Source organism: Xylaria bambusicola, assembly GCF_022495145.1.
Source record: "Xylaria bambusicola strain CBS 139988 unplaced genomic scaffold F5B22scaffold_53, whole genome shotgun sequence".
Classification (NCBI taxonomy): Eukaryota; Fungi; Ascomycota; class Sordariomycetes; order Xylariales; family Xylariaceae; genus Xylaria; species Xylaria bambusicola.
In genome coordinates this window covers 69,561-90,402 of record NW_025953606.1, presented here as the reverse complement: position 1 = coordinate 90,402, position 20,842 = coordinate 69,561, and the positions used below count along the sequence as shown (strand labels likewise).

Genomic DNA, 20,842 nt, shown 5'->3' with positions numbered 1-20,842 from the left:
AACCGATCCTAATACTAACTGATTCTTATGAACTCGATATTTTCCTCAAGGATTATTTTGCTAGGGCGTCAGCAGCCGAAGAGCAAATCCTTGCTGACAAGGATAAGGTAACTTTGGCAGAGAGTGCAGCCAACGACAGCTTTAGTGTAGATACACAGATCCCCGCCCTATGCGGCTTATGGGATGTGGGTCCAGTCCAGCATTTCCCAGGCCGCCTAGCCTATCTCGTAGGTAGCGTTCCGGGCTGCTGTCCACTAAGCTACCTACCTAACCTGGATTGCTCAAAGCTTCGGTCTGGACAGGCCCCTTCTTCTCAACCCGCCTCTTGTATTTCCTCGCCAATCAGTATATTTCCAAAGAAGAAAAAAAGAGTAGCTGTCGTGATTCCCCCATTCTCTATTCTTCATTTTCTTGGTTCCCTTTCGCTGCGCTTGGCTTTGGTTGGTGGGCATATCACTAGAAGCTCACCTTGCCTTGAGCCAACTCAGTAGTCGACGCCACTGAATGGACATCAGCTGCACTGCAGAACATCAATACTCGCATGCCACGCTTCTCGGCCCATCACCTGCTTTCTACACGTCGAATCATTTAGACCGATGTCTCTGATTTGATCCGTACGAGCCTAGTATACTTAGCATTCTGAGTTGTCATTCTCTAAGCAGGTTTGGCCTCTAGAAAACGTCGTGGAATATAACCAACCCCCTTCTGGCGGCGTCTCTTCGTGTTGAGATATACCTACCTAATAATTATGGACGACTATCTATTCGAGACCAATGTCAATGCCTGTAGAGTGGTTTCGGAGAAGACTCACTACTTGGAAATCTTCAATTACTCGGTATGTGCAGCGCCACTTTCAATATACTTCTCATGTGACGCCGAGCCGCGGAAAAATTCCTTCGCCGTTGTATTCTCCATGATTATTCTTCGAACCCGCTTCCCTGAATTCTAATCCGGCGATAGGATGGAACATCTACTTGCGAAGACCACCCCCTGACTCCTGATGAATTTGAAAACTTTCTGGATCGTCGAGTAAGTCTGTTTCTCCCGTTTCTTCCACTTATGAATTGAGTGAGATGTCTTGGCTCTGGGGTTGGCAGGCGTGGGGTAGGTTGTGAGGTCTTGCGATGCTACCCTTGTCGTGGTCTACACTCTTGGAAGCAACCTTGGCAAATACACTAATATAATCTTACTTGACTTTGATATAAACGATGGAGACACCGTTACGCAGACTGACATGCTGTTGATCTAGGGTGCCTTTGAGCCACCGAAGCTGGGTGATGGCGTCCAATTGCGAGAAGGGATTCGATTAGTGTAAGGGAGGCCTCCGCTTCGTCGCAACAAGCTTCGCTAGCTAACAACGTAACAGAGTCCAGAGAGACGCAGACCACAATGATACCTTTTCGCCAAACTTTATCTCGCTATCGCAAGAGCATTACCGATCCATGGTAAGAAAAATGCGATTGCCCTTCAGAGCAATCGAAGGTGGCAGCATCGTAGGCCCGGCCTTTTGGTGCGAGTACGATCATGACGAAGATGATCGTCATTTACGTATGATCTCTCTCCGCAGCTGTCGCTTCTGGATCCTCTAATAATTTCATAGAGATCATATTTCGAAAATCCGACGTGCGGAAGAAGGGTAAAACTCGCGGCTGGGAGATCATGTTGTCTTATTCTTTCAAAACAGCAATTACAACTGGTTTTGTAAAAGGCACAGAATCATCTGACATAAACGAAGCGATCAGGCATCTGGTATCATGCCGTAGCGAGATCGGGCACCCGATACTCCTGCCAATCATTATTCTCTCTCATGATCTGTCAGCGAAGCTCGATATACGGCAACGAGAGGCGCGGGCCTGGTTGAGACGTCTCGAAAATGCTATCACCATGCGTGACGAGATTGACGAGAAAGAGGGGTACACGGAGTTTGATGTCGATGGGTTCAATCGAGATCTCGTCGAATGCCACTCCCGAGTGCTGTGGAAGCGCCCGCAAGCCTACCAAGAGATCATCAAAGATATGAAGGCCGCCATGGAGAAATTCATGGCCTACGTGGAGCCGGAAAGGAACGATAAGAAAATGAAAGCGTTGCATGGCAGCATGATTTCTCGCTTAGAGTTCTATCGCGTGAAGCTGAACGGTCAAGAACACTATATCTATACCACTCTGGAAAGACTTAACGTTCAACGTCAAGCTGTACGTCATCTGCCTTCTCTGTTTGCGTAAGTCAGCTGATCAACTAATGTTAATCGTTTTTAGCTATACAACATCATCAGCCAGAAGGAATCGAAGCTCAATCTTGAAATGGCTGCCCATCAACGAAGACTAGCTCATGCAAACAAGCGCGACACTACAGCTATGAAAACAATATCCCTTCTTGGTGCGATTTTCCTCCCAGGAACCCTCTTGTCCTCGATATTTAGCATGACTTTCTTTAGTTTCGACGTTCGTAAGTTTCAAGACAACCAGTCTGCTCTTATTTCTTTTCCATATCAATTAAAAACACTTAGTTCAGGAATTCACCATTAACTCTATTTCCAGCGGAGAACACGGAGGTTTCCCAAGAGCTTTGGATCTACTTCGCTGTGACGATACCTCTTACCCTGGCGATTGTGGGTATGTGGTGGTTCCTAGATCGACGGCGCGAGGCAACCTATGCCCGCGAGGACGCGGATATCGAGAAAGGTATCCAGGACATGGAGACAGATATCCTGGCCATCATGCGCAAGAAGACCATGAGCAAAGCGGCTACTTGGGGCTCTGGTAATAAGAGCCCTACGCTTACGAAACCCCACCATAATCCTTTTCACTCTTTAGAGAAACAAAGTTAGGGCATGGCCTACTTCGACAGTCCGCCCTTAAAACTCGAAATTGGCAAAGTTGACATTGAAATGGAGGAGGATGACCTCATCACGTACTTATGACTGCATTATTATCATTTTCGCATATAAAACTTGTGCGTTTCTGGATATTTGGCCGAGACACATTTTAGTTGGATGTTTTCACGAAGCAGCTCACGAACATGACGACTCTCACGATTACTATGAAACGACTGGTATATAGACCAAAAAGTCAATAAAATGGGCATAGCTAAGTATATAATCGGCGAGGATGAAAACGATAATAAGGATGACGTTTGACTAATATATAAAAATAAAATAAAATATTACTGGATCACTACGCCTGCTCGCTCATTTTGTGTTTGTGCGCTAATTCAACAAGGTACCGAATATCCAACCCTAAAGCTTGCTGCCGTTTTGCGGTGGCAACAACTGCATTTTCTGATAGGGAGCCCCTAAAAACTCGTACACAAAGTTCCATACATCGCTGCCCCAGAAGGGTTCACTGAGGCCCTGGTGGTTCGTGACCCAGAGCCAAGGGGCTCCAAATGCGCCGCGCGCCAGGGCCTCGTCGACCCTTCCCTTCACCTCGGTCTTCACTGCTTCCGTGCCGATGCCGTGCATGATCTGGTCGACTTGTTCAGGAGTGAAGAGTTTCTCGGGGGAGGAATAGGAACTAGATACGGGTGAGTGAGACGGTGAGGAAGGGGAGTTGAAGCAGTCGAGGTGGAAGCGCAGGGGCACCTCGGATAAGACCTCCTTCAACACCGGGGGAGTGATTGGGATTTTTTCAAGGGTCCAGAAAGCGTGGAAGAAATAGGCGAATGTGGTCTTGAAGACTTCTGGTGCGAATGTGGACTTTATATATGTTAGGGCGCGTATTGGCTGCTTGTTGTTAGTGCTCTGACACGACGAATAGATCCCTGGCTTGGGTGGTGATGAGTACGCACTACTACCGTCTTGCCTTTCTCCATCAGTCCCTCTGGGACCGTCAAGTTCTTCAGCCCTACATTAGCAGCGGCCCGCCGCGTGGTGTGGTTTCCATATTCCGCTTTTGCTGGGACCGTCCATGGCGGACGATTGCCTAGGTGGAGAGCAGAACGTATTAGTGTCATTGGGCTGGTATTCCGTCTGTTGAAACTCACCGGATCCAACGTTGATGGCACCGAGCATGTAAGGGTGGATTCTGTGACAAGTAAGCGATCGATCGCGATGGGCTTTTGTCGCTAGTGTGGCACACGAGAAGCTCACACTCACATTATTTCGATTTCGTTCTGTTTCAATAGCTCCTTGTTCTGCTGCAGCTGGATGAATAAGATATAGCAGTAGTACGACGCTGCATCATCATCATCATCCTCATCCGCGTCAGTCGCGCTACGCTGGTAGGTGCACAAATGATGGATGCACACATGCGGGTAATCCCTGGCACAGGCATGTGGTAAGAATGAATGGATGCATACGTACCGATGTCGAGATAACATTCTACTTTGCCTCCCATGATGACAGCTCTCGTAGTCGGCTGCGAGCTATGTATGGCATGTACAACAGCAACAACGACAAGGTTCCTATTGCGTGACTGATCCGAAGGGGAATATTATGAGAAAATACATCTCGCTGCAAAACAGAACTCACATCAAGAAGCTTACTAGGTATGATTACTCAACAAGGTCGCTGAGGATGTAGAAGTGCCGGTGATATCACCTCCAGCCGTGTTTCGGGGCTCAATAGCGCTGTACGCGCACCTGGACCTCGGCTTAGGACCAGACCCACATACTACGTACGAAGTTATGTGGTACCTTGCGATGTTACACTCCTCATCTCACTCAACCTGCCACCAGCCGGCACTTGAAGATTATCAGCATCAAATCATTAGACGCAGGCTACGCGATGTCATTCAGTATCTGGCTTGGCATCTTATACAAATTCTAGATTACCTCATCTCAACCTATCGTCCCATCCGTACCAGGCTTGGGAGCACCCGTTGACAGCTTGCCCATGAAACCACCACTGACCAGATCCATGGCCTTCGAGAATGGGTCGCCGCCCGACTTGTCTGCCTTCAGTAAACCAGCCGCAGCAAATGCCTGCTCGAAATCACGTTTGATATCCGCGAAGTCTTCAATGCCGAGACTGACGCGGAGCAAATCGGCTGTGACGTGAATGAGCCACTGTCAGCATGTGTCCTTGACCAGTGACCAGAGTGGACGCGTGAAAATGCAGAGAAATGGAGACACTTACGAGTAACACCGCCTTTTATCTTCTCTTCGTCGGGCATCTGCTGGTGTGTCGTAACCCAAGGGTGAATGATGAGAGTCTTGCAATCGCCCACATTGGCCAAGTGACTGGTCATCTTCAGATTGTCTACTACCGCGCGCACTTGCTCGACTTTTCCAGCCTATAGGAAATCAACATCAGTCAAGGTGAAAAGAAGGAAGAACATGGTCAGTTAGAGCAAGGCGTTTTCTTACCACACCGAAAGTCAGGACGCCTCCTCCACCCCTTGGTAGAATCTTCTTCGCCAGTTCGTAGTCGGGATGCGAGTTCAGACCCGGGTATAGGACCCAGTTAATACATGGATGCGCTTCCAACCACTCGCCCAACTTCTGGGTGTTCTCGACGGTCCTGGCGCCCCTGAGCGATAACGTCTCGAGGCCCTGCAGGAATAACCATGCGTTGAACGGGCTCATGCAGGGACCGAGATCGCGCATAGCGTCCATCCTCAGCTTCGCAGCCAGCGCCTTCTTGCCGTATGTTTCCCAGAACCGCATGCCGTGGTAGCCCTCGGCAGGCTCTGTGAAACCTGGAAATTTTCCCGATGCGCTCCAGTCAAAGTGCCCGCCGTCGATGACGATGCCGCCCATGCTTGTTCCATGGCCCCCAATCCACTTGGTGGCCGAATGTGTGACAATATCGGCTGCATGCATGTCAGTCGTGCATCATCAAAGGAGAAAAAAAATAAAATGATTCCATATTTAGACGTACCCCCGAGCTTGATAGGCTGGCATAAGTATCCGCCCATACCAAACGTATTGTCGACAATTAAGGGGATGCCGTGCTTGTGGGCGACGGCAGCGATCGCAGGGATGTCTGGTACGCTGTGCTTTGGGTTGCTGATCGTTTCAATATAGATCGCACGCGTGTTCTCGTCGACTGCCTCGTCAAATTTGGCTGGATCGTTGCCCACCACCCACTTGACTTCAATCTTGAATTTTCTCATATAAACGCGAAATTGGTTGAAGCTACCACCGTACACTATCGGAAAATTTGCGTTGGCCCCGCCCTCATACGTCTGATGCCAGGGATATACTTACACCAACTCGTACTCACGAAATTATGGCCTGGCTCACAACATTGGGTCAAAGCCATGAACTGAGAGGGCGTCAGTTGAAGGGTTACGTCACATTTCCCTGAAATTCGAAGACCTACCTGTGCTGCATGGCCCGACGCTGTTGCTACTGCGCCTACGCCCCCTTCTAGCATAGCCATCCGTGTCTCGAAGACGGTATTCGTGGGGTTGCCCATCCGCGTGTATACATATCCGTCCTTTGACCAGGCGAATTTCCCGGCTCCGTCTGCGGCGTCATTGAAGTTATAAGCTGAGGTTTGAAAAAGGGGCACGGCTCGTGAGCCGTTGATGGGGTCCGGCTCCTGCCCGCCGTGAATGGCGATCGTGTCAAACCCAGGCTCCCTAAGCAGGTCAGTTTCGATCTGGTAAGAATTTCTTTTGTAGATTGCTTTTTCCTACCAGTCTAAGTTGCTGATTGATCCGGAAGGCGGCATCCTTGCGTACACTTGATTTATCTTCTTTTCAAGTTTCCCTAAAATATCTGGAATGCCAGGATGCCCTGGTATGCGCTTCACGTCTTAGGAGTATGATATAGAGAGAGAGTCTTGATTCCAACAGAAGAGAGTAGCCAGGTCAGCTTTATAAACAACTCCTTGAAAAGACCAATATGTTGACACCAACATCACAACAACAGGCCTTATCTACCCGCAAATCATTGTGATTCGAGGACGGGGAAATCTTGCTGCAAGCGGGTTTAATTGTTGGCGATGTGACGCCGAATCGTCTGGGGTACTTTCGGTCTTACCTGCGTCGACCCCGTTCTACTGCAATGCAACGACGCCCACCAGCAAATCCCGAAAGAGGGCTCGGCATTGCCATCATACCATTTCCGGGGGTCCACCCGAAGCTATGGCCGTGTAAGATCCTCTCCACTTGGCAAAGATCGCTCCCATCTCCTTCTTACCACAATTGTTGCTGGACTGGGTAAACGGGGCATGGCGATGGCCGCACGCCAATAGGTTTGACCTGTACCGCTTTGGCGGAGGCGGGGGGGCGTGTTACATTGCGTGGATGTTCGTGAGAGTCTGGCGGTACTAGTCGGCATCTTTACATGATAGGTCATCCCATATCGCTCAGCTTCGGCGTGTTTCACAGCCTCCGTGGAATTGCATCTCTCAGGGAACCGATTGGGAAGCATTGATGGTGTCATTGCTCATCTATTGGCTTGGCTATGATCGCAGAGCAAGACGTCTGCTAGCCAGTTCTATCGTCGTGCGAGCATGGCTTTAGCTGGCATACAATTCGACATACATCATCTGACATCAAAAACTTCTCTCAAGATCCCAGCTTTGCCACGTTTTTGTCCCCATCATCAATAACACTAAAAGCTGACCGCCCTAATCCCTCTTTTACTCTACGAAGTTTACGCTCGTACCGGGCTTTGTATTCACGGTCAATGTGCTACGGTTTCAGTCTTGTGAGCATTTATTTGGTCGTCCATACACTGACAAATCGCTGGATAGGGTCTAACTTACAAGATGTCAGGTCTGCTATAGCTTCCCACTGGGTCAAAATCGAGCTGTTTGTGTTTAACAATGCGAATTAGCTGGCTTTGTACTCCTTAGGTATTACCTAGTACAGAGATTCTAAGATTATCACAACTCACCCTTGATTCGGTAACGGCCGACATCGGCAATTCAGCGTACACGATGCTTTCTTTGTCCCACACGGGCTCCGTTAACCGCCCACCCAACGGCCCGGCGACGAAGGAGCCGCCGTGATTCACAATGTCGTCGGCCTCCCATTGTTCGCCATCGGGTCTGCGATCAGGGTGTTCAGGGGTGAAAGGAGGGTAGTCTGCTGGAAAATCTGAGACCTTGGTCATGGCATTGACCGTAACCACATAACAGCGACCTTCCTTCGCGATATGTTGCATTGATGCCGTCCATGTTGGTAGGTCATCGGCCGTTGGTGCTAAGTATATCCTATTATGTGATCAGCTCTCGCATCTTGTGTTCCCAGAATGAATTATGAGGAAGTAGTACTTACTCTACGCCTTGTTGATAGAGCGCCATGCGCGCGGCAGGCATATAATTTTCCCAGCTATTTCATGTCAATAAGAAACGGCCACTAGCATGAAATATCGTACGTTTCATGGGCCTATTTGAAAATGTGTTACACTCACCAGATCAGAGTCCCGATCTTGCCGATATCCGTCTGCACAACCCCGAGACCGTCTCCCGCTCCCCGTCCCCAGACTAGGCGCTCGGCCGCTGTTGGGATCAACTTCGGGCCAAATTTTAGCTGTCCGTTAATCATATATACTTGGAACCAAGCGAAGTATTTGAGTATGGGTTTAGCCTACCTTCCTGTGCTTCAACAAAATGGAGCCATCTCTGCCAAAAAGCAAGGCCGTGCAGTACAGCGTGCCGCCTTCTTTCTCTATGATACCAACTGCAAGGTACACGTTATGGAGCCGCGCCGTTTCAGCGACCGTTTCGACCTCGGGCGACGGGATGGCCACGGCTGAGTCGTAGTACTTGCGGTACCATTCTCGACCTGGTCACTCGTCCGAGCACTCATTGTTAGCTAGTAGTCCGGTCATCTTCATGCACCATCGTTGGCTAGGCGCCTAGCTTATGGGAACCACTGGTAGAATGAAAAGGACACACCACGGGCCTCTCTCGCGCCTATTGTAGCGTCGAAGGCGTAGCGCCAGGGGTAAGCCGAAAGGAATGCTTCACTGATGGGTTCCCAGAAAGAGTTAGTCCAATTTGAAGAAGTATGCGTTGCACTTTTTTCTTTTATCATATAAACATGATCGTATGATTCAGTTTGGTGAGCGGTGAGTGAGATGAGGGAGTGAGTTTAGTGGGCAGGTCAAAGGGGTATGAGACCGATGAATTGAGATGCACTGTGTATTCAACTCACGGGAAAACGATCAAGTCAGCGCCGCTTTTCGCCGCCTCGGCCGCCAACTTGGTGAGTTTCTCAAGACTCTTCTGAAGGTCGAATGAGACCGGGGCGGCTTGCACCGCCGCGACTTTGACGACCTTGCCCGAGGACATTGCGATGCTCTAGTGTAGAGGGATGAATAAGATTGTCTCTGTGAGAGGAACACGCTCGAAATTTCATAAAACGCCAGGGTTCATCGTATATACTCGGGAGTTATCTGCATTGTTTTAAATCTACAACTACTGCATTTGTATTACATAACCTAGCATATCCAAATCTTCCTGGAGTTACATGCACGTATGTATCTACCCACCACCCTACCTAGTTCACTGCGCATCGAAGAAAGATTGTATCTCCGATATGTCAGATATCAAACGCAGCGAAGCGCTTGTGGCAATTCGAAGCAAGCAGGCGAGTGGAGCTTGTTCTGCGCTGTACATACATACCTACCTACATATGCATCCAAAACGAAGCTCAGACACCCCGTCGATGACAAACACAGCCCGAGGACGTATACATCCAACACATCCGCGAGAAGATTGATTCCATTTCGTAAGGGAAAAGACAGTAATATGCTGCAGGTTGTCGTTCACGTCGTTGGTATTCATCTCCTTGGCATTTCGCTGTTGGCCCCTCCCCGCATTTCCTTCAACGAGTACGGTACTGACTGGGCCCAGTACGACGCAGACCCCGAGAGCCAAGGACACAAGGGGGAGGCACAGAATGGCAGCAAATCCCGGGAAACCCCACGAGGGGGGAATCCCAGATAAGGCAAACCTGAGGGGAATTGCGCGCCTAGCATACCTAGGTAGGTAGGTAGGTAGGTAGGTATGTTAGTAGTAGCTCTACATTACAACCTTAGCTTGCTTAGCTTAGACACTGCGTACGCAAATCAGACTGCGGCGTTGGTGCTCATGGGAGCACGGCAAGGAATGATAGATGGATAGATAGGCTAATAGCTGAATGGATGGGATTGAGAAACCGTTGGACTGCATAGCCTATCTAAATTATCTATCCGTCTATCTATCTATCTATCTTACCTCAGATGTCTACCTATCGGCAACTCCCGTTTGCGCTCTTTGATTCGTTTGGTTTTGTTTCGCTCATCGCACATGTGATATATTGCAGTGTAGTACCTTTTCTGCACCCCAGGCTTGAGAGCCAACAACCGTCTGCAGTGGTAATGCGTCGCGCATGAGGACGTGATCATGGGATACGCGCATAGAAGAGGAAGAAAGAGAGGTAGATGGACAGGCAAGCAGGCGGATAACCGTAGCATACAGTACACCAGAAGCTCCATTTGCTCTCGGTATCGTTTGCAATCACCGCGGTGAACTCTGGATTACATATCCACCCGATGCAGGTACCTGGGAATCGAACCACCGAGGCGGATTCCAAAAATTGATACCAAGGAACAAAACCAATCAAGGCGAATGGCAAAATAGTTAGTTTTTTCTTTTCTTTAAAAAAAAAATACATTGTGCCGCTTGTGAGAGTCGTCGGTGTTTGGCTGATGCGTCTCGACATCCAATCTCATACGATATGGTTCACCGTTGCGGTCATCACGTGTGAACAAGACCGGTGTTTGTTATTTTTTTTTTACGCCGTGCGCCCTTGCGTGACTTGCGAGGCACACAAGAGGAACAACACGCCACTGACTTTGGTTAGGTAAGCAATCATCAAATGCTGAGCAGACAAGCGTCTGTTTCCGCTGTCTCGGCAGTGAAGCAAGGTTATATTGCGACAACCTAGAAAATTTTGATGTGTGCATGTTTGAATATGCAGGGGATGAGGTGAGCGAATGAAGTCAACATCGCAGCAGTTCTTCTTCTGTCTTGGCGTCTGGCGCAGTACGATTACAGCGCATGTCATAGTAGCGACTAACAGCGCTCACCGAGGATGAAGTCAACTGATATTCAAACATATGGAGCGAGTGGAAATCAACTAGCAGTTAGCTGGTCCGCATCTGGTTCCCGCGTGAGCCTCAGCTTTAGTGACATTAGCTAGACGGTCTATGGTGACGAGGGAGATTTCATATGGAAATCACAAGATTATTAGATAACCTGCTGTGACACAGTTGCTAAAGTCTGCCTTTGGACCAGTAGTATCTGGAGCAATGCCGTGATGAGTGAAATGATCGATGCACTGTGACTCTGATGGGAGTACAAGTGGCTCGCACGCATGTGGTTCATCCCAGGTAAATTAATCCCGAAGATGAAGTTGAGCGACACGACATGTATAATGGTGTCATCGTAGAGGCTATACTGCCTGCGTGCCACTTCATCGTCGCTCAAGATCAGTGAATGAGGGAAACACGCCGAGCAGATTATTTAGTCAATGGGAATAGCCGGACTCCGACGATGTGATTTCGTATTCGCCCGCCACAGCAATGGGTCGATTTTCGGCTGTATTCGTAATTGCAAACACCGCTGTGGACATTGTGAGACCACGCGGTGAAGACCTGAAGTACGTAGAATTCTGATACATTAGGTATTTGAATGTTTTTTGACCGTGGAGCTGACTGTTATAATGATTTATGATATGTAATGGTGCCCGCAAAGCTGGCGAAAACCCTCCAGGATACCGACCTCCAATCGGATTGCCAGACACCAGCGGGATCTGGTTGCATGCGAGTGGGCCTTGGTCCGCGACCTCGTGCATCGTATCCTCCAAGGTAGGCATTCTTAGGTTCGCCGTGAGCTGGCAGACGGCGGCGTCTGTTGTTCGGATTTGCCCCAACTCCATAGTGTGTTTCTGTGTGCGTGGCTCCAGACCCGGTACACAAGCCGAATCTATATAGCGTCTCAGTGCATGACCTCCTGCCAACGGCTCTCCCCTAAATGTTGGGGTCAACTTCTTACTGTGAGGGGTCGCTGCGCCGTGGTATAACATGTAACAGGAGTGGATTCCCCTATATGTATATACCATTTGGATCCTTCGTAGTTTGACATGCTTGTTTTGGACTACATTCGTTATCCATTCTTACTCATCACCACTATTCTAAAACAATGGTTGCCAGTACGAGTACGATCAAGCCTTGGCTCGTCCAGAAGTATGGGGGTACCAGTTTAGGAAAGCTGATGGACACGATATGTGGCAGCATCATTCCAGACCATGCTGAAGAACACCAGCTTGTTGTTGTTTGTTCCGCCTTATCAGGTACACTGAAAGCAAAGGGAACAACAAGTCTATTGCTGGAATGCATTACACTAGCCGAACGCGGAGCCGAAGCCCAGCAGCAGTTGATAGAATTGGTTGATGTCATCAGAAACAACCACTTGGCCGTGCTGGACTCGATTTTCGAGACACAAAAAGGCTCCGTGTTTGAAGCCTACGATATCCCAAAAACCAATATCGTTAAAGAATGTGAAGACTTGAAGAAATTCCTGTTGGCCACTCAGGTAAGCCAATGGTGAAACGACCGTAAGCAAGCAATTCACTAAGTTGTGCTGCAGATAGTGGGGGAACTATCCCCGCGTTCCAGAGATCGCGTGATTTCCTTGGGCGAGAAATTAGCATGTGTGACTATCGCGGCATGTTTGGCAAGCAAGGTGAGTTCTCGGCGGATCATGTGTGACGTTTGGTGATTATCTGTGTTAAACTAGGATTCAGGATATTCCCGCAAAAGCAGTCATATTAGACGATGTGGTGTGCGCAGCTTTTGGCGCGTCACCCGATGACCAGGCCGCTGCGTTAGACAGATTAGGGTCTAAGTTCTATCATGTCATTGCCGAAGAAATAGCCGTTCGAATCAGAGATTGTGAACCGGCAATCCCTATCGTTACAGGCAAGCTCACCCATTATGTGATCCAACACAGCAATTGCCTAACAAGGGGTAGGGTTCTTTGGTATAATGCCAAACTCACTCATTCAAACTGTTGGTCGTGGATATTCAGACTTGTGTGCGGCCATGTGCGCTGTGGCAGTAGGGGCAAAGGAGCTGCAAATTTGGAAAGAGGTTGACGGTATCTTCACCGCTGATCCCCGAAAGATCCCTTCGGCTCAACTTCTTCCATCGGTCACAGCCGATGAGGCAACGGAACTGACATATTACGGAAGTGAGGTGCGTTAAAGCCATTGCGGAACATAGTTGGCGGCGGACAACTTGTTGACGAGATTGCAGGTCATACACCCGTTAACGATGGATCAAATCCGCGAAGCGAATGTTTCACTACGCCTGAAGAACGTTTTCAAGCCGCATGCCGAAGGGACCGTAATTGATCCCAAATCGACCTCGTCTACATTTGAGCTCGGTCAGGTCACGAAGGTGGTTTCGCCGCCGGGCGTCCTTCTGAAGAACGATTTCTCGGTCGGCCGATTTGATCGCAGACGGCCAACTGCCGTGACAGTAAAGGACGATGTACTCCTAGTCCATGTGATCTGCAACAGGAACACGAAGTCAGGAGGACTCCTGATTCAAGTCTTCGACCGGCTTGAGAGGAACAACATCCCGGTCGACCTTATAGCGACAAGTGAGAGAAATGTCAGTCTTGCCGTGCATTCGCCGGGCAATTCAAGCGCCGTATTACGACTCAAAGAGGAGCTCGAGCGCTTTGGTCAAGTCGCCATCGTGAAGAACATGTCGATTGTCACAATAGTCGGTCATAAGATGAGAAGCCAGATAGGCGTGGCCAGTACGGGTTCGTCAGCAACCACTATCGTGACATATCCCACTAACGCCAGTGTAGACGAAACGCTTGCGGCATTAGCAGCCGCCAACGTCAACATCCATCTCATAAGCCAGGGAGCAAGTGAGATCAGCATATCGTGAGTGCCTCGAGGTCGTCTGGAAGAAGGGGAATCAACACCCTTGTCAACATTTACTGATGACTCGTTGCAGGCTTGTCGTCAACGCACACGATGCTACTACAGCGCTCTGCGCGATCCATCGAGACGTTCTAAAGATACCAACCATAGAAGAAAGTCAATTTCGTCGAAGTAAGCCGCAATTCATTCCTTTGCCGCGTTGGGCATCACGGTTAACAATAAATCTGTAGGAGCTTGGCTTTATTAGGGGTTGAGAAGATAGACATGCATGTAAAAACATGGACATTGGGCCTTTCTTTTTTTGCTTATCTCTTGTATATACATTGATGATTGCATATGCATATAAATGGGTGTTCGTACTGGTAAAATGAATAAATATGGGTCTCAGGGTGCCTCGGCTCATCTGGATGTCAGACAGGCCAATCAATACAACGACTTCGGCTGCTAATTGTGGAGATATGTCGACCAGGGGAGGAAGCTCGTGATTACTGATCTGCACAATAACCCTTGACAAGAGTCTGCCTTCGCCGATTTAAATCCAGCCTTGAGCAATGAAGTAGCTTAGGAACGTTCATGTGCCTGTTAATGCCTTGAGATGTGATTTTCATAAGACATCCCTCAAGGCAGCCAGTCCCCACTTGCCACCATGTCTACGAAGAGAGTCGCATTGGTCATCGGAGCATCTAGGGGTATTGGCAGACAAGTCGCTATTGATCTAGCATTGGCTGAAGATGGCTACCGCGGTAGAAAGACCCCGTCATCGTCTCATTCTAGGAGCGTTAGCTGACAAAGATGTAGTTGTTGTCGCAGCTAAGTCCACCAGCGACGCCAAGAGCGCCTCGCCTTTCCCTCCAGATCCCAACTCTCCACAGTCGACGATTAGTACCGTTGAGCGAGAGATCCGGGAGGCAGGTGGTAATGCAACTGCTATAGCTGTTGATGTCCGGAACTTCGAGAGCGTGAAGAGATGTGTGGACAAAACTGTTGAGGTAAATACCTTGAATGTCCTTTCATTTAGACAATGTATTTACAAACTAATTTAAATTCCGGGCGAGTAGATGTATGGACGGCTTGATGTGTTGGTCTATAACTCAGGGGCAATATGGTGGGCGTCTGTTGAGGACACGCCCATGAAACGCTTCCAATTGATGCAGAGAGTTAACCCCGAGGGACTTTACGGGGCAGTGCAGGCAGCCCTTCCGTACTTGAAGAAAAATGGGAATGGTCGAATCATAGTAGTCAGCCCTCCGATATACAGTCGTTTCTTCAGGGGAAAGACTGCTTACGCCATGGGCAAAGTCGGTATGAGTGTTTTGACAAAAGGCCTTGCAATGGATTTCCAAAGACAAACCCTCGACATGGCAATCACGAGTATCTGGCCGGCGGCTGTGAGTCCTAAGAATCGGTTATGACCCATTATTAGCGAGAAAACTGACAATTCGTAGGCGATTGAGTCTGCAGCAACGCGCAAGGCGACAGAGAAGGATCCCAGAGAAGTAGAAGATTTGCGTAGGCCAACAATCTTTTCGGACGCAATTCTCGCGATGCTACGAGCACCAGCTTCTAGCGTGAACGGACGGCTTGAACTTGATGAGGATTATCTTCGCAGTGACGCTGGTGTCACTGACTTTTCAAAGTACTCTGTTGTGCCGGGGGCCTCACCTCGGAGAATCATGCCAGCTCAGTTTCCCGACCTCACTGTAAAGGAGCAAGATGATGAAGGTAAAAGGATGAATAGTGCTGAGGGTAGAGCAAAGCTATAGGTTTTGCTAGATAGGAATTAGTATATCGCCGACGACAACTAAGATATATGATAGTTCTTGATATCCTTCTCATCGAGGAATATCAATTTGTTAGCTAATTACATTGAGCCGTCGCTGTCGCCACCCGGTCCTTTGATGTCCCAGAATCCAGGGAAATAATTAAAGGGGAAAATATGCGCATACGACAGGCTGGATCGTTTAGTATAGTTACTTGACGTCTACCGAATAATGCGGGATTCCCGATGTTTAACGATCCTCGCCGTAATATGACCGTCCTAGGCATGTAGAGACACAGAAAACAGTTTTGCTTAGCCGACGGGATAAATTGGTCGATTATTTTGTGATATGGCTGTTGTTGTGTATATAAGTTTCAGGTAAAGTAGCTGATTGATGCGTCTTTCATGTTTCAGATCATATCCTCTTTTACAAAGTCTCGGTGCTGCATATTTGAACTCTTTCTCTTAATCAACTAGACGATATTAGCTTTCTCGCCTATAATAACTACTAAGCTAAGGTAGTTTGGGGGATATCTTTTCGGGATAGACAGATGGACAGCGCCCAGCTACCTGGTTATCTCTGTTCATATGCATTACGGAGTTAATTCTTTTCTCGAAGCAGTGTAAATTTCCGGAAGAGACCAGGTCACTGTAGGCTTTAATCGAGAATCCAGCAAAGCCAGATGCAGATCAAATAAGTGAACTACATGACTGTGATCTGGCATTCTATCAGGATTCCCAGTACACGGTATGAAGTAAGACTTCTTCTATTACTGCACAAAGTCTAAGAGGCTCAGGCGTGAAAATATTCAGACTCCTTCTAGCTTGAGTAATGTGACAAGCTCGTCACTGTTTAACACACGCAGCCCCCACGATCATTTAAACTATTCTCCTCATCTAACCCACAATCATAAAGCGAGTGGAATATACTGGATAACTATACTATTGTTACACGTGCAATCTCTGTGCCGGCTGAATATGCAGTTCGCCTTGCACTTCGGCCGTACGAAAGGCCATTGCAGACTGTTCATGATATTACAAAGACATGCAGGCAATAATGGGTAATATTGGAAAGTGAGGTTATACAGACTTCGCTTTTTGAAATAGACCCCAGAGACTTAGGCAGTTTGGGCTGGTAGACCAGTTGTATACAGAGTCGAGTTAAGCTACCAACAGCTAAGAAGGAGTTGGTTGGTTAAGGACTCATGCAGCCCTAGTTGCTCATTATAATCAGAATTCTAAGTTCTAAGCCCAGTATCTACTGCCCTTGTTATAACTATTTCAATTTTATAACGTTTCTCAGCCTTACATTTCTTTTCCTCACGCTAATACCCATTTAGATCCCTTAGAAAATTTCAAGTAGAACAAAAACTTAACAGGCCAGATTATTAAGTAGTCTCTAATTTGCAAGACACAAATAAAGAAGTGAATTGTCCTATACATTCATAAGCGCCTTGCAACCCACTAATTTTACACACGGTTGCAAGGCTAAGTTCCAAGGAACTGGGTTTTGAGCAAGGTACTATTACCAATATTCAAGATAATTCAAGTATGCCTATTAATTGATTTTGGCATTAATGATTACAACTAAGTAATACACGGAGATATATAATCCCTAAGTCCTCTCTTCATTTTTCTTTTTTCTTTTCTGCGCTCTCTCCCAGACACATATGACGGCTCTATTCCTAAGATAGCTCGGCCTTCAGCGGCAGGTTTCGGCTGCTTGGGCCGACATAGACTGTCTTGGGGTGTTCAGATATGACCCAATTCTGAGAAACGGTGTCCCAGTTGCTCACATCGCGGCGCGTAAGCGGGGCGCGGAAGGTCACCGTCTGACCGGGATCAATGCGGATTCGGTCGAAGCCACGGAGAACGACTGGCGGGTCATCAGGTCCGCCTAGAGAAACATAGAGCTGTGGGATTTCGTCACCAGCAATGTCACCAGTATTGGTGATTGTGGCTGTGACGATGTATAACTCATCCCACAGTAGCCGGTTTCCTCCAGGAACATCGGCAAGGGCGGGTGCGGCAGGCTGAAGATCTTGAGCTTCAGCGTCAAGTGCTCCAGGAGGCAAAAAGTCCTCGGCAGCTTGCCCGTATAATGGATCCGCAGAAGCGTCCTTGAGAGATGATGTCGTATTCAAGAATGGGTAAATGAATTCCCTGATATATCGAATGGAGCTGGGGAAGGCATAATCTTCAATATCTGTAGAGAAGTTGCCAAATGTCGGTGCCTCTGCAGTCTTGCCCGTTGTGGGTTTGTATTCGCCAGCGTTGGTCTTTTCCACCTTGATATCAGCATATTTGAAGCTGGTGTACGATAGACCAAAACCAAACTCGAAGATTGGCTTGATACCGGCCTTGTCTAGGGCACGGTAGTCGATGAAGCTACCTTCCGTATAGTCTTGCTGTGGTGGGCCATTGCCGTTATTTGGCTCGTATAGTACCTCTGCACCGTAATCTTCGCGGTTGGCAGCCCAGGTGAAAGGTGTACGGGCAGCAGGATTTACTTTTCCGTATAGAACGTCAACTATGCCGCGGCCACTTTCTTGGCCGGGCAAACCAGCCCATAAGATGGCAGTGACATTAGGAGAGTCATACCAGTCAGTAACGAGAGTAGGGCCAACAGAATGAATAATAACGATTGTGTTGTTGCACACGGACGACACATTCTTGATCAGCTCATCGCCACTGCCCCACAGGGTTAGATTCTTTCGGTCTCCCTCATTGCCGTCAACCTCGATGAACCCTTCGCCTGAGTCGGCATTGACAAAAACCAAGGCTGTTACGCCATCTTGCTTGACGAGGGACTCGATGGTGTCAGCGGCATAGTTATCCAACACTGCCTCGAGGCGAGTATGATCATCAATTGCCTTTTGATTGAGTGCATCTAGAGGAGTGTTCAAGTAGGGGAAGTTTGCTGTGCCAGAGCCCCATCCCATAGCAAGAGTGCCCTTGTTACAGCCCCGGTCAGCGCAGCCGTTGGGCCCCAGAGGGTTCGGGCCAGCATCTTCACCAATTACGGCAAGAAATTTTGGTTTCTTGAGGGGTAAAGCACCTTCGTTCTTCAACAAAACAGTTGACTTGCCCGCAATCTCTCTGATGAGGTTCCCGTGATCAGCTCGCACGTCAACATGCCAATTGACCTGCTGAAAGCCATCTTGGACGCCTGCGTGGAGGTAGCCGTATGTATCCAATGTCCAAGAATCCATATTAACGGGCTCTAGTCCTTCAACAGTTTGCCCGACTTTGAAGAAGGCTGCCATAATTCTCATAGCCATGTCGTCAATACGATACGCAGGAACAGTCCCATTTAGAACAGCGACAGCTATACAAAAGATCATACATTAGTATTCAAAAACAGAGGTGGAATGTCATCGGGAGCATATCCATATCACTAAACGTGAATATGGGGAAATGGGGAAACACGTACTGAGATTAGCTCCCCAGAAGGACAGTCCAGTTTGAAATTCCGTATCGCCTGGCATACTCATGTCCATGCCAGCCACAGCGGCAGATACACCTGCGTGATGAGCTTGCCAGTCGCTCATGACAAAACCTTGAAACCCCAACTCGCCCTTGAGAAGACCGTTCAGTGTTTTCGAGTTCTGGCAACCATAGCTGTTGTTGATTTGTTGATACGAGCACATAACCGATCCGACACCTGCCCTCACCGCATCCACAAACGGCCAGAGGTACGTCTCGTGCATGGTCTTATCGTCAATATTGGAAGAGAGGGTCTCTGAGATGTTGTAACCTCTACCGACAGATTCTCCAACCTGGCGGAAGTGTTCTTTTACTCATATCAGCTTTTTAGTTCATACAGCGTATACTGGTATCATACCTTGTTCGTTTAAGATGAAGTGCTTTGCGCAGGCGACAACGCCAGCATCTTGGATACCCTTCACGCTCTCGGCCATGGCAACACCGGTGAGATACGGATCAGGTGAAAAGCCCTCCCAATTTCGCCCGCCCTCCGGCGCGCGGCCGAGTGGCCCGGCGACAGGGCCTAGCACAACGTTGACACCTTTTCCCCTGTGCTCTTCACCTATCGCTTTACCTCGAAGATACATCAGACTTCTGTCGAAGGTAGCGGCGACAGTTTGACCGGAGCTAAAAGCAGACGCAAAATCGGCAAATCGAATGCCGAGCGGAGAGTCTTGCATGCAGAGTTGGCGGAGGCCAAGTCGCGGAATGCCACCAACCTCGCCGACACATTGCCCGCTTTCCCATCTACGCAAGAGGTAAAGTCAGCGACAAATTGAGCTTCTGGAATTCGCTGCTTACCCAATGCCTGTCGTCAGGTTGACTTTCTCGGCAAGTGTCAATTGTGATACGAAATCCCGGGCCTTCGCGTGGGCCTCCTCCCAGCCCACCGCCTTTGGATTCATCCATGGCGATGGATAATGCGGCTCGGAGTAAGCAAGCTCATTACTAGGATAGTCTTGCTGTTGCGCGTGAGATTAGCTGCTATACTTTCAAAATTTGATCTAGATGACTGCTGGAGTATTAAGAGGAAAGGACAACGGGGTCAATTGAGTGCCAATTTCTCATTCATTTGATTTGAGAGCTGACTTCGTTCTTGATACCCGCACTTGGAGCGTTCTGAAGATAACAGCTAATTGGGTAAAGTGTGACACAAGCGACGCGTCGCAGGTAGACTTGCGCTTTGTCATGGGTAATTGTTTGAGGAATAGTTTAATGCTCAAAAGGAAAAGTTCGGGCTTCAAGAGTACACTGAAATTCGAAGGGGGCGGACGTACCGAGGCAGCAGCAGCGCTGCACGCAGCGGCCAGCAAGGCGCCGAATGTAGAAGTTCGCATCGCGTCACCTCAATGTGATCGGCCTTGTCGTCGTGGTGTAACTCAAAGCCTGGCTAGACGATTATGTGTAGCCAGTGCTCTACCTAAGGACGGTGAGACAGACGTTGAGACAAGGTAGAGAGGTAAACGCGTCGAAGGGAATGTGGGCTACCGAGCAGTTCTTATATGCAGCGTACCAAGGCTGCCATTACGTAGCTACCAGAGCCGCCAAAGTAGCGCGGGTGTGTGCGCGTTGATTATCGCTGGGACGATTTCCATGTAAATTCCGCATCTCTTGCAGCTTCGTCCAGGGTCTCGGAAGCAGAGACAACGTTCAGATTGGTCAGATGATTGCGAAGCCCCAGTTCTCTCTCGGTCAGGTTCAAGGTCACGATCCGATCGAGACTAGATGCTTGCAATCCCTGTAGGCAGTGCC

The 20,842-nt window shown here is 48.7% G+C and overlaps 8 protein-coding genes across 8 annotated transcripts; 4 read left to right on the top strand and 4 right to left on the bottom strand.

Moving 5' to 3' along the window:
* Window positions 1-748: 748 nt before the first annotated feature.
* On the top strand, window positions 749-2,828 carry F5B22DRAFT_650381 (uncharacterized protein; the record flags this gene model as incomplete). The annotated part of the gene is made up of 7 exons (XM_047979308.1): window positions 749-835; window positions 961-1,029; window positions 1,250-1,311; window positions 1,367-1,548; window positions 1,601-2,193; window positions 2,257-2,446; window positions 2,539-2,828. 7 exons carry the CDS (start codon window positions 749-751, stop codon window positions 2,826-2,828), a joined length of 1,473 nt encoding a protein of 490 aa, XP_047826969.1.
* A 336-nt stretch (window positions 2,829-3,164) lies between these two features.
* F5B22DRAFT_622461 (uncharacterized protein) lies at window positions 3,165-4,547 on the bottom strand. The gene is made up of 5 exons (XM_047975960.1): window positions 4,302-4,547; window positions 4,095-4,173; window positions 3,983-4,023; window positions 3,788-3,921; window positions 3,165-3,722 (listed from the first exon to the last, which is right to left on the bottom strand). Exons 1-5 carry the CDS (start codon window positions 4,333-4,335, stop codon window positions 3,237-3,239), a joined length of 774 nt encoding a protein of 257 aa, XP_047826968.1. The 5' UTR covers window positions 4,336-4,547; the 3' UTR covers window positions 3,165-3,236.
* Window positions 4,548-4,777: 230 nt separating this feature from the next.
* On the bottom strand, window positions 4,778-6,617 carry F5B22DRAFT_650379 (putative o-acetylhomoserine sulfhydrylase; the record flags this gene model as incomplete). Its single annotated transcript, XM_047979307.1, has 7 exons — window positions 4,778-4,986; window positions 5,076-5,232; window positions 5,306-5,751; window positions 5,820-6,089; window positions 6,149-6,206; window positions 6,264-6,525; window positions 6,583-6,617. 7 exons carry the CDS (start codon window positions 6,615-6,617, stop codon window positions 4,778-4,780), a joined length of 1,437 nt encoding a protein of 478 aa, XP_047826967.1.
* Window positions 6,618-7,432: 815 nt separating this feature from the next.
* On the bottom strand, window positions 7,433-9,284 carry F5B22DRAFT_434873 (carbon-nitrogen hydrolase). Its single transcript, XM_047971789.1, has 8 exons — window positions 9,055-9,284; window positions 8,796-8,866; window positions 8,489-8,682; window positions 8,309-8,409; window positions 8,173-8,226; window positions 7,790-8,108; window positions 7,659-7,702; window positions 7,433-7,584 (listed from the first exon to the last, which is right to left on the bottom strand). Exons 1-8 carry the CDS (start codon window positions 9,189-9,191, stop codon window positions 7,533-7,535), a joined length of 972 nt encoding a protein of 323 aa, XP_047826966.1. The 5' UTR covers window positions 9,192-9,284; the 3' UTR covers window positions 7,433-7,532.
* A 2,802-nt stretch (window positions 9,285-12,086) lies between these two features.
* Window positions 12,087-13,849, top strand: F5B22DRAFT_638982 (aspartate kinase; the record flags this gene model as incomplete). Its single annotated transcript, XM_047977669.1, has 5 exons — window positions 12,087-12,479; window positions 12,534-12,629; window positions 12,691-12,865; window positions 12,918-13,141; window positions 13,202-13,849. The coding sequence occupies 5 exons, from the start codon at window positions 12,087-12,089 to the stop codon at window positions 13,847-13,849; spliced, it is 1,536 nt and encodes a 511-aa protein (XP_047826965.1).
* F5B22DRAFT_622443 (uncharacterized protein) lies at window positions 13,690-14,098 on the top strand. Its single transcript, XM_047975959.1, has 2 exons — window positions 13,690-13,718; window positions 13,767-14,098. The coding sequence occupies exon 2, from the start codon at window positions 13,905-13,907 to the stop codon at window positions 14,073-14,075; it is 171 nt and encodes a 56-aa protein (XP_047826964.1). The 5' UTR covers window positions 13,690-13,718; window positions 13,767-13,904; the 3' UTR covers window positions 14,076-14,098.
* A 247-nt stretch (window positions 14,099-14,345) lies between these two features.
* Window positions 14,346-15,928, top strand: F5B22DRAFT_622431 (uncharacterized protein). Its single transcript, XM_047975958.1, has 4 exons — window positions 14,346-14,588; window positions 14,644-14,834; window positions 14,904-15,233; window positions 15,291-15,928. The coding sequence occupies exons 1-4, from the start codon at window positions 14,492-14,494 to the stop codon at window positions 15,606-15,608; spliced, it is 936 nt and encodes a 311-aa protein (XP_047826963.1). The 5' UTR covers window positions 14,346-14,491; the 3' UTR covers window positions 15,609-15,928.
* Window positions 15,929-17,019: 1,091 nt separating this feature from the next.
* On the bottom strand, window positions 17,020-20,771 carry F5B22DRAFT_434798 (glycoside hydrolase family 3 protein). Its single transcript, XM_047971788.1, has 5 exons — window positions 20,368-20,771; window positions 19,892-20,052; window positions 19,449-19,837; window positions 19,038-19,397; window positions 17,020-18,932 (listed from the first exon to the last, which is right to left on the bottom strand). The coding sequence occupies exons 1-5, from the start codon at window positions 20,425-20,427 to the stop codon at window positions 17,290-17,292; spliced, it is 2,613 nt and encodes an 870-aa protein (XP_047826962.1). The 5' UTR covers window positions 20,428-20,771; the 3' UTR covers window positions 17,020-17,289.
* Between the last annotated feature and the right edge of the window lie 71 nt (window positions 20,772-20,842).

Coding starts and splice junctions, on each gene's coding strand:
- F5B22DRAFT_434873 (XM_047971789.1), bottom strand. CDS start 9,191: ATGTCCTCGGGCAAGGTCGTCAAAGTCGCGGCGGTGCAAGCCGCCCCG. Junction 8,683..8,795: donor AGGCGCGAGAGAGGCCCGTG/GTGTGTCCTTTT, acceptor ACGAGTGACCAG/GTCGAGAATGGTACCGCAAG. Junction 7,585..7,658: donor TATAGCAGACCTGACATCTT/GTAAGTTAGACC, acceptor CTGAAACCGTAG/CACATTGACCGTGAATACAA.
- F5B22DRAFT_622443 (XM_047975959.1), top strand. CDS start 13,905: ATGACTCGTTGCAGGCTTGTCGTCAACGCACACGATGCTACTACAGCG.
- F5B22DRAFT_434798 (XM_047971788.1), bottom strand. CDS start 20,427: ATGCGAACTTCTACATTCGGCGCCTTGCTGGCCGCTGCGTGCAGCGCT. Junction 19,838..19,891: donor AACCTGACGACAGGCATTGG/GTAAGCAGCGAA, acceptor CCTCTTGCGTAG/ATGGGAAAGCGGGCAATGTG. Junction 19,398..19,448: donor CTTCATCTTAAACGAACAAG/GTATGATACCAG, acceptor TATGAGTAAAAG/AACACTTCCGCCAGGTTGGA.
- F5B22DRAFT_622461 (XM_047975960.1), bottom strand. CDS start 4,335: ATGGGAGGCAAAGTAGAATGTTATCTCGACATCG. Junction 4,024..4,094: donor CAGAACGAAATCGAAATAAT/GTGAGTGTGAGC, acceptor TACTTGTCACAG/AATCCACCCTTACATGCTCG. Junction 3,723..3,787: donor AGAAAGGCAAGACGGTAGTA/GTGCGTACTCAT, acceptor AACAACAAGCAG/CCAATACGCGCCCTAACATA.
- F5B22DRAFT_622431 (XM_047975958.1), top strand. CDS start 14,492: ATGTCTACGAAGAGAGTCGCATTGGTCATCGGAGCATCTAGGGGTATT. Junction 14,589..14,643: donor GGCTGAAGATGGCTACCGCG/GTAGAAAGACCC, acceptor ACAAAGATGTAG/TTGTTGTCGCAGCTAAGTCC. Junction 14,835..14,903: donor GTGTGGACAAAACTGTTGAG/GTAAATACCTTG, acceptor CCGGGCGAGTAG/ATGTATGGACGGCTTGATGT.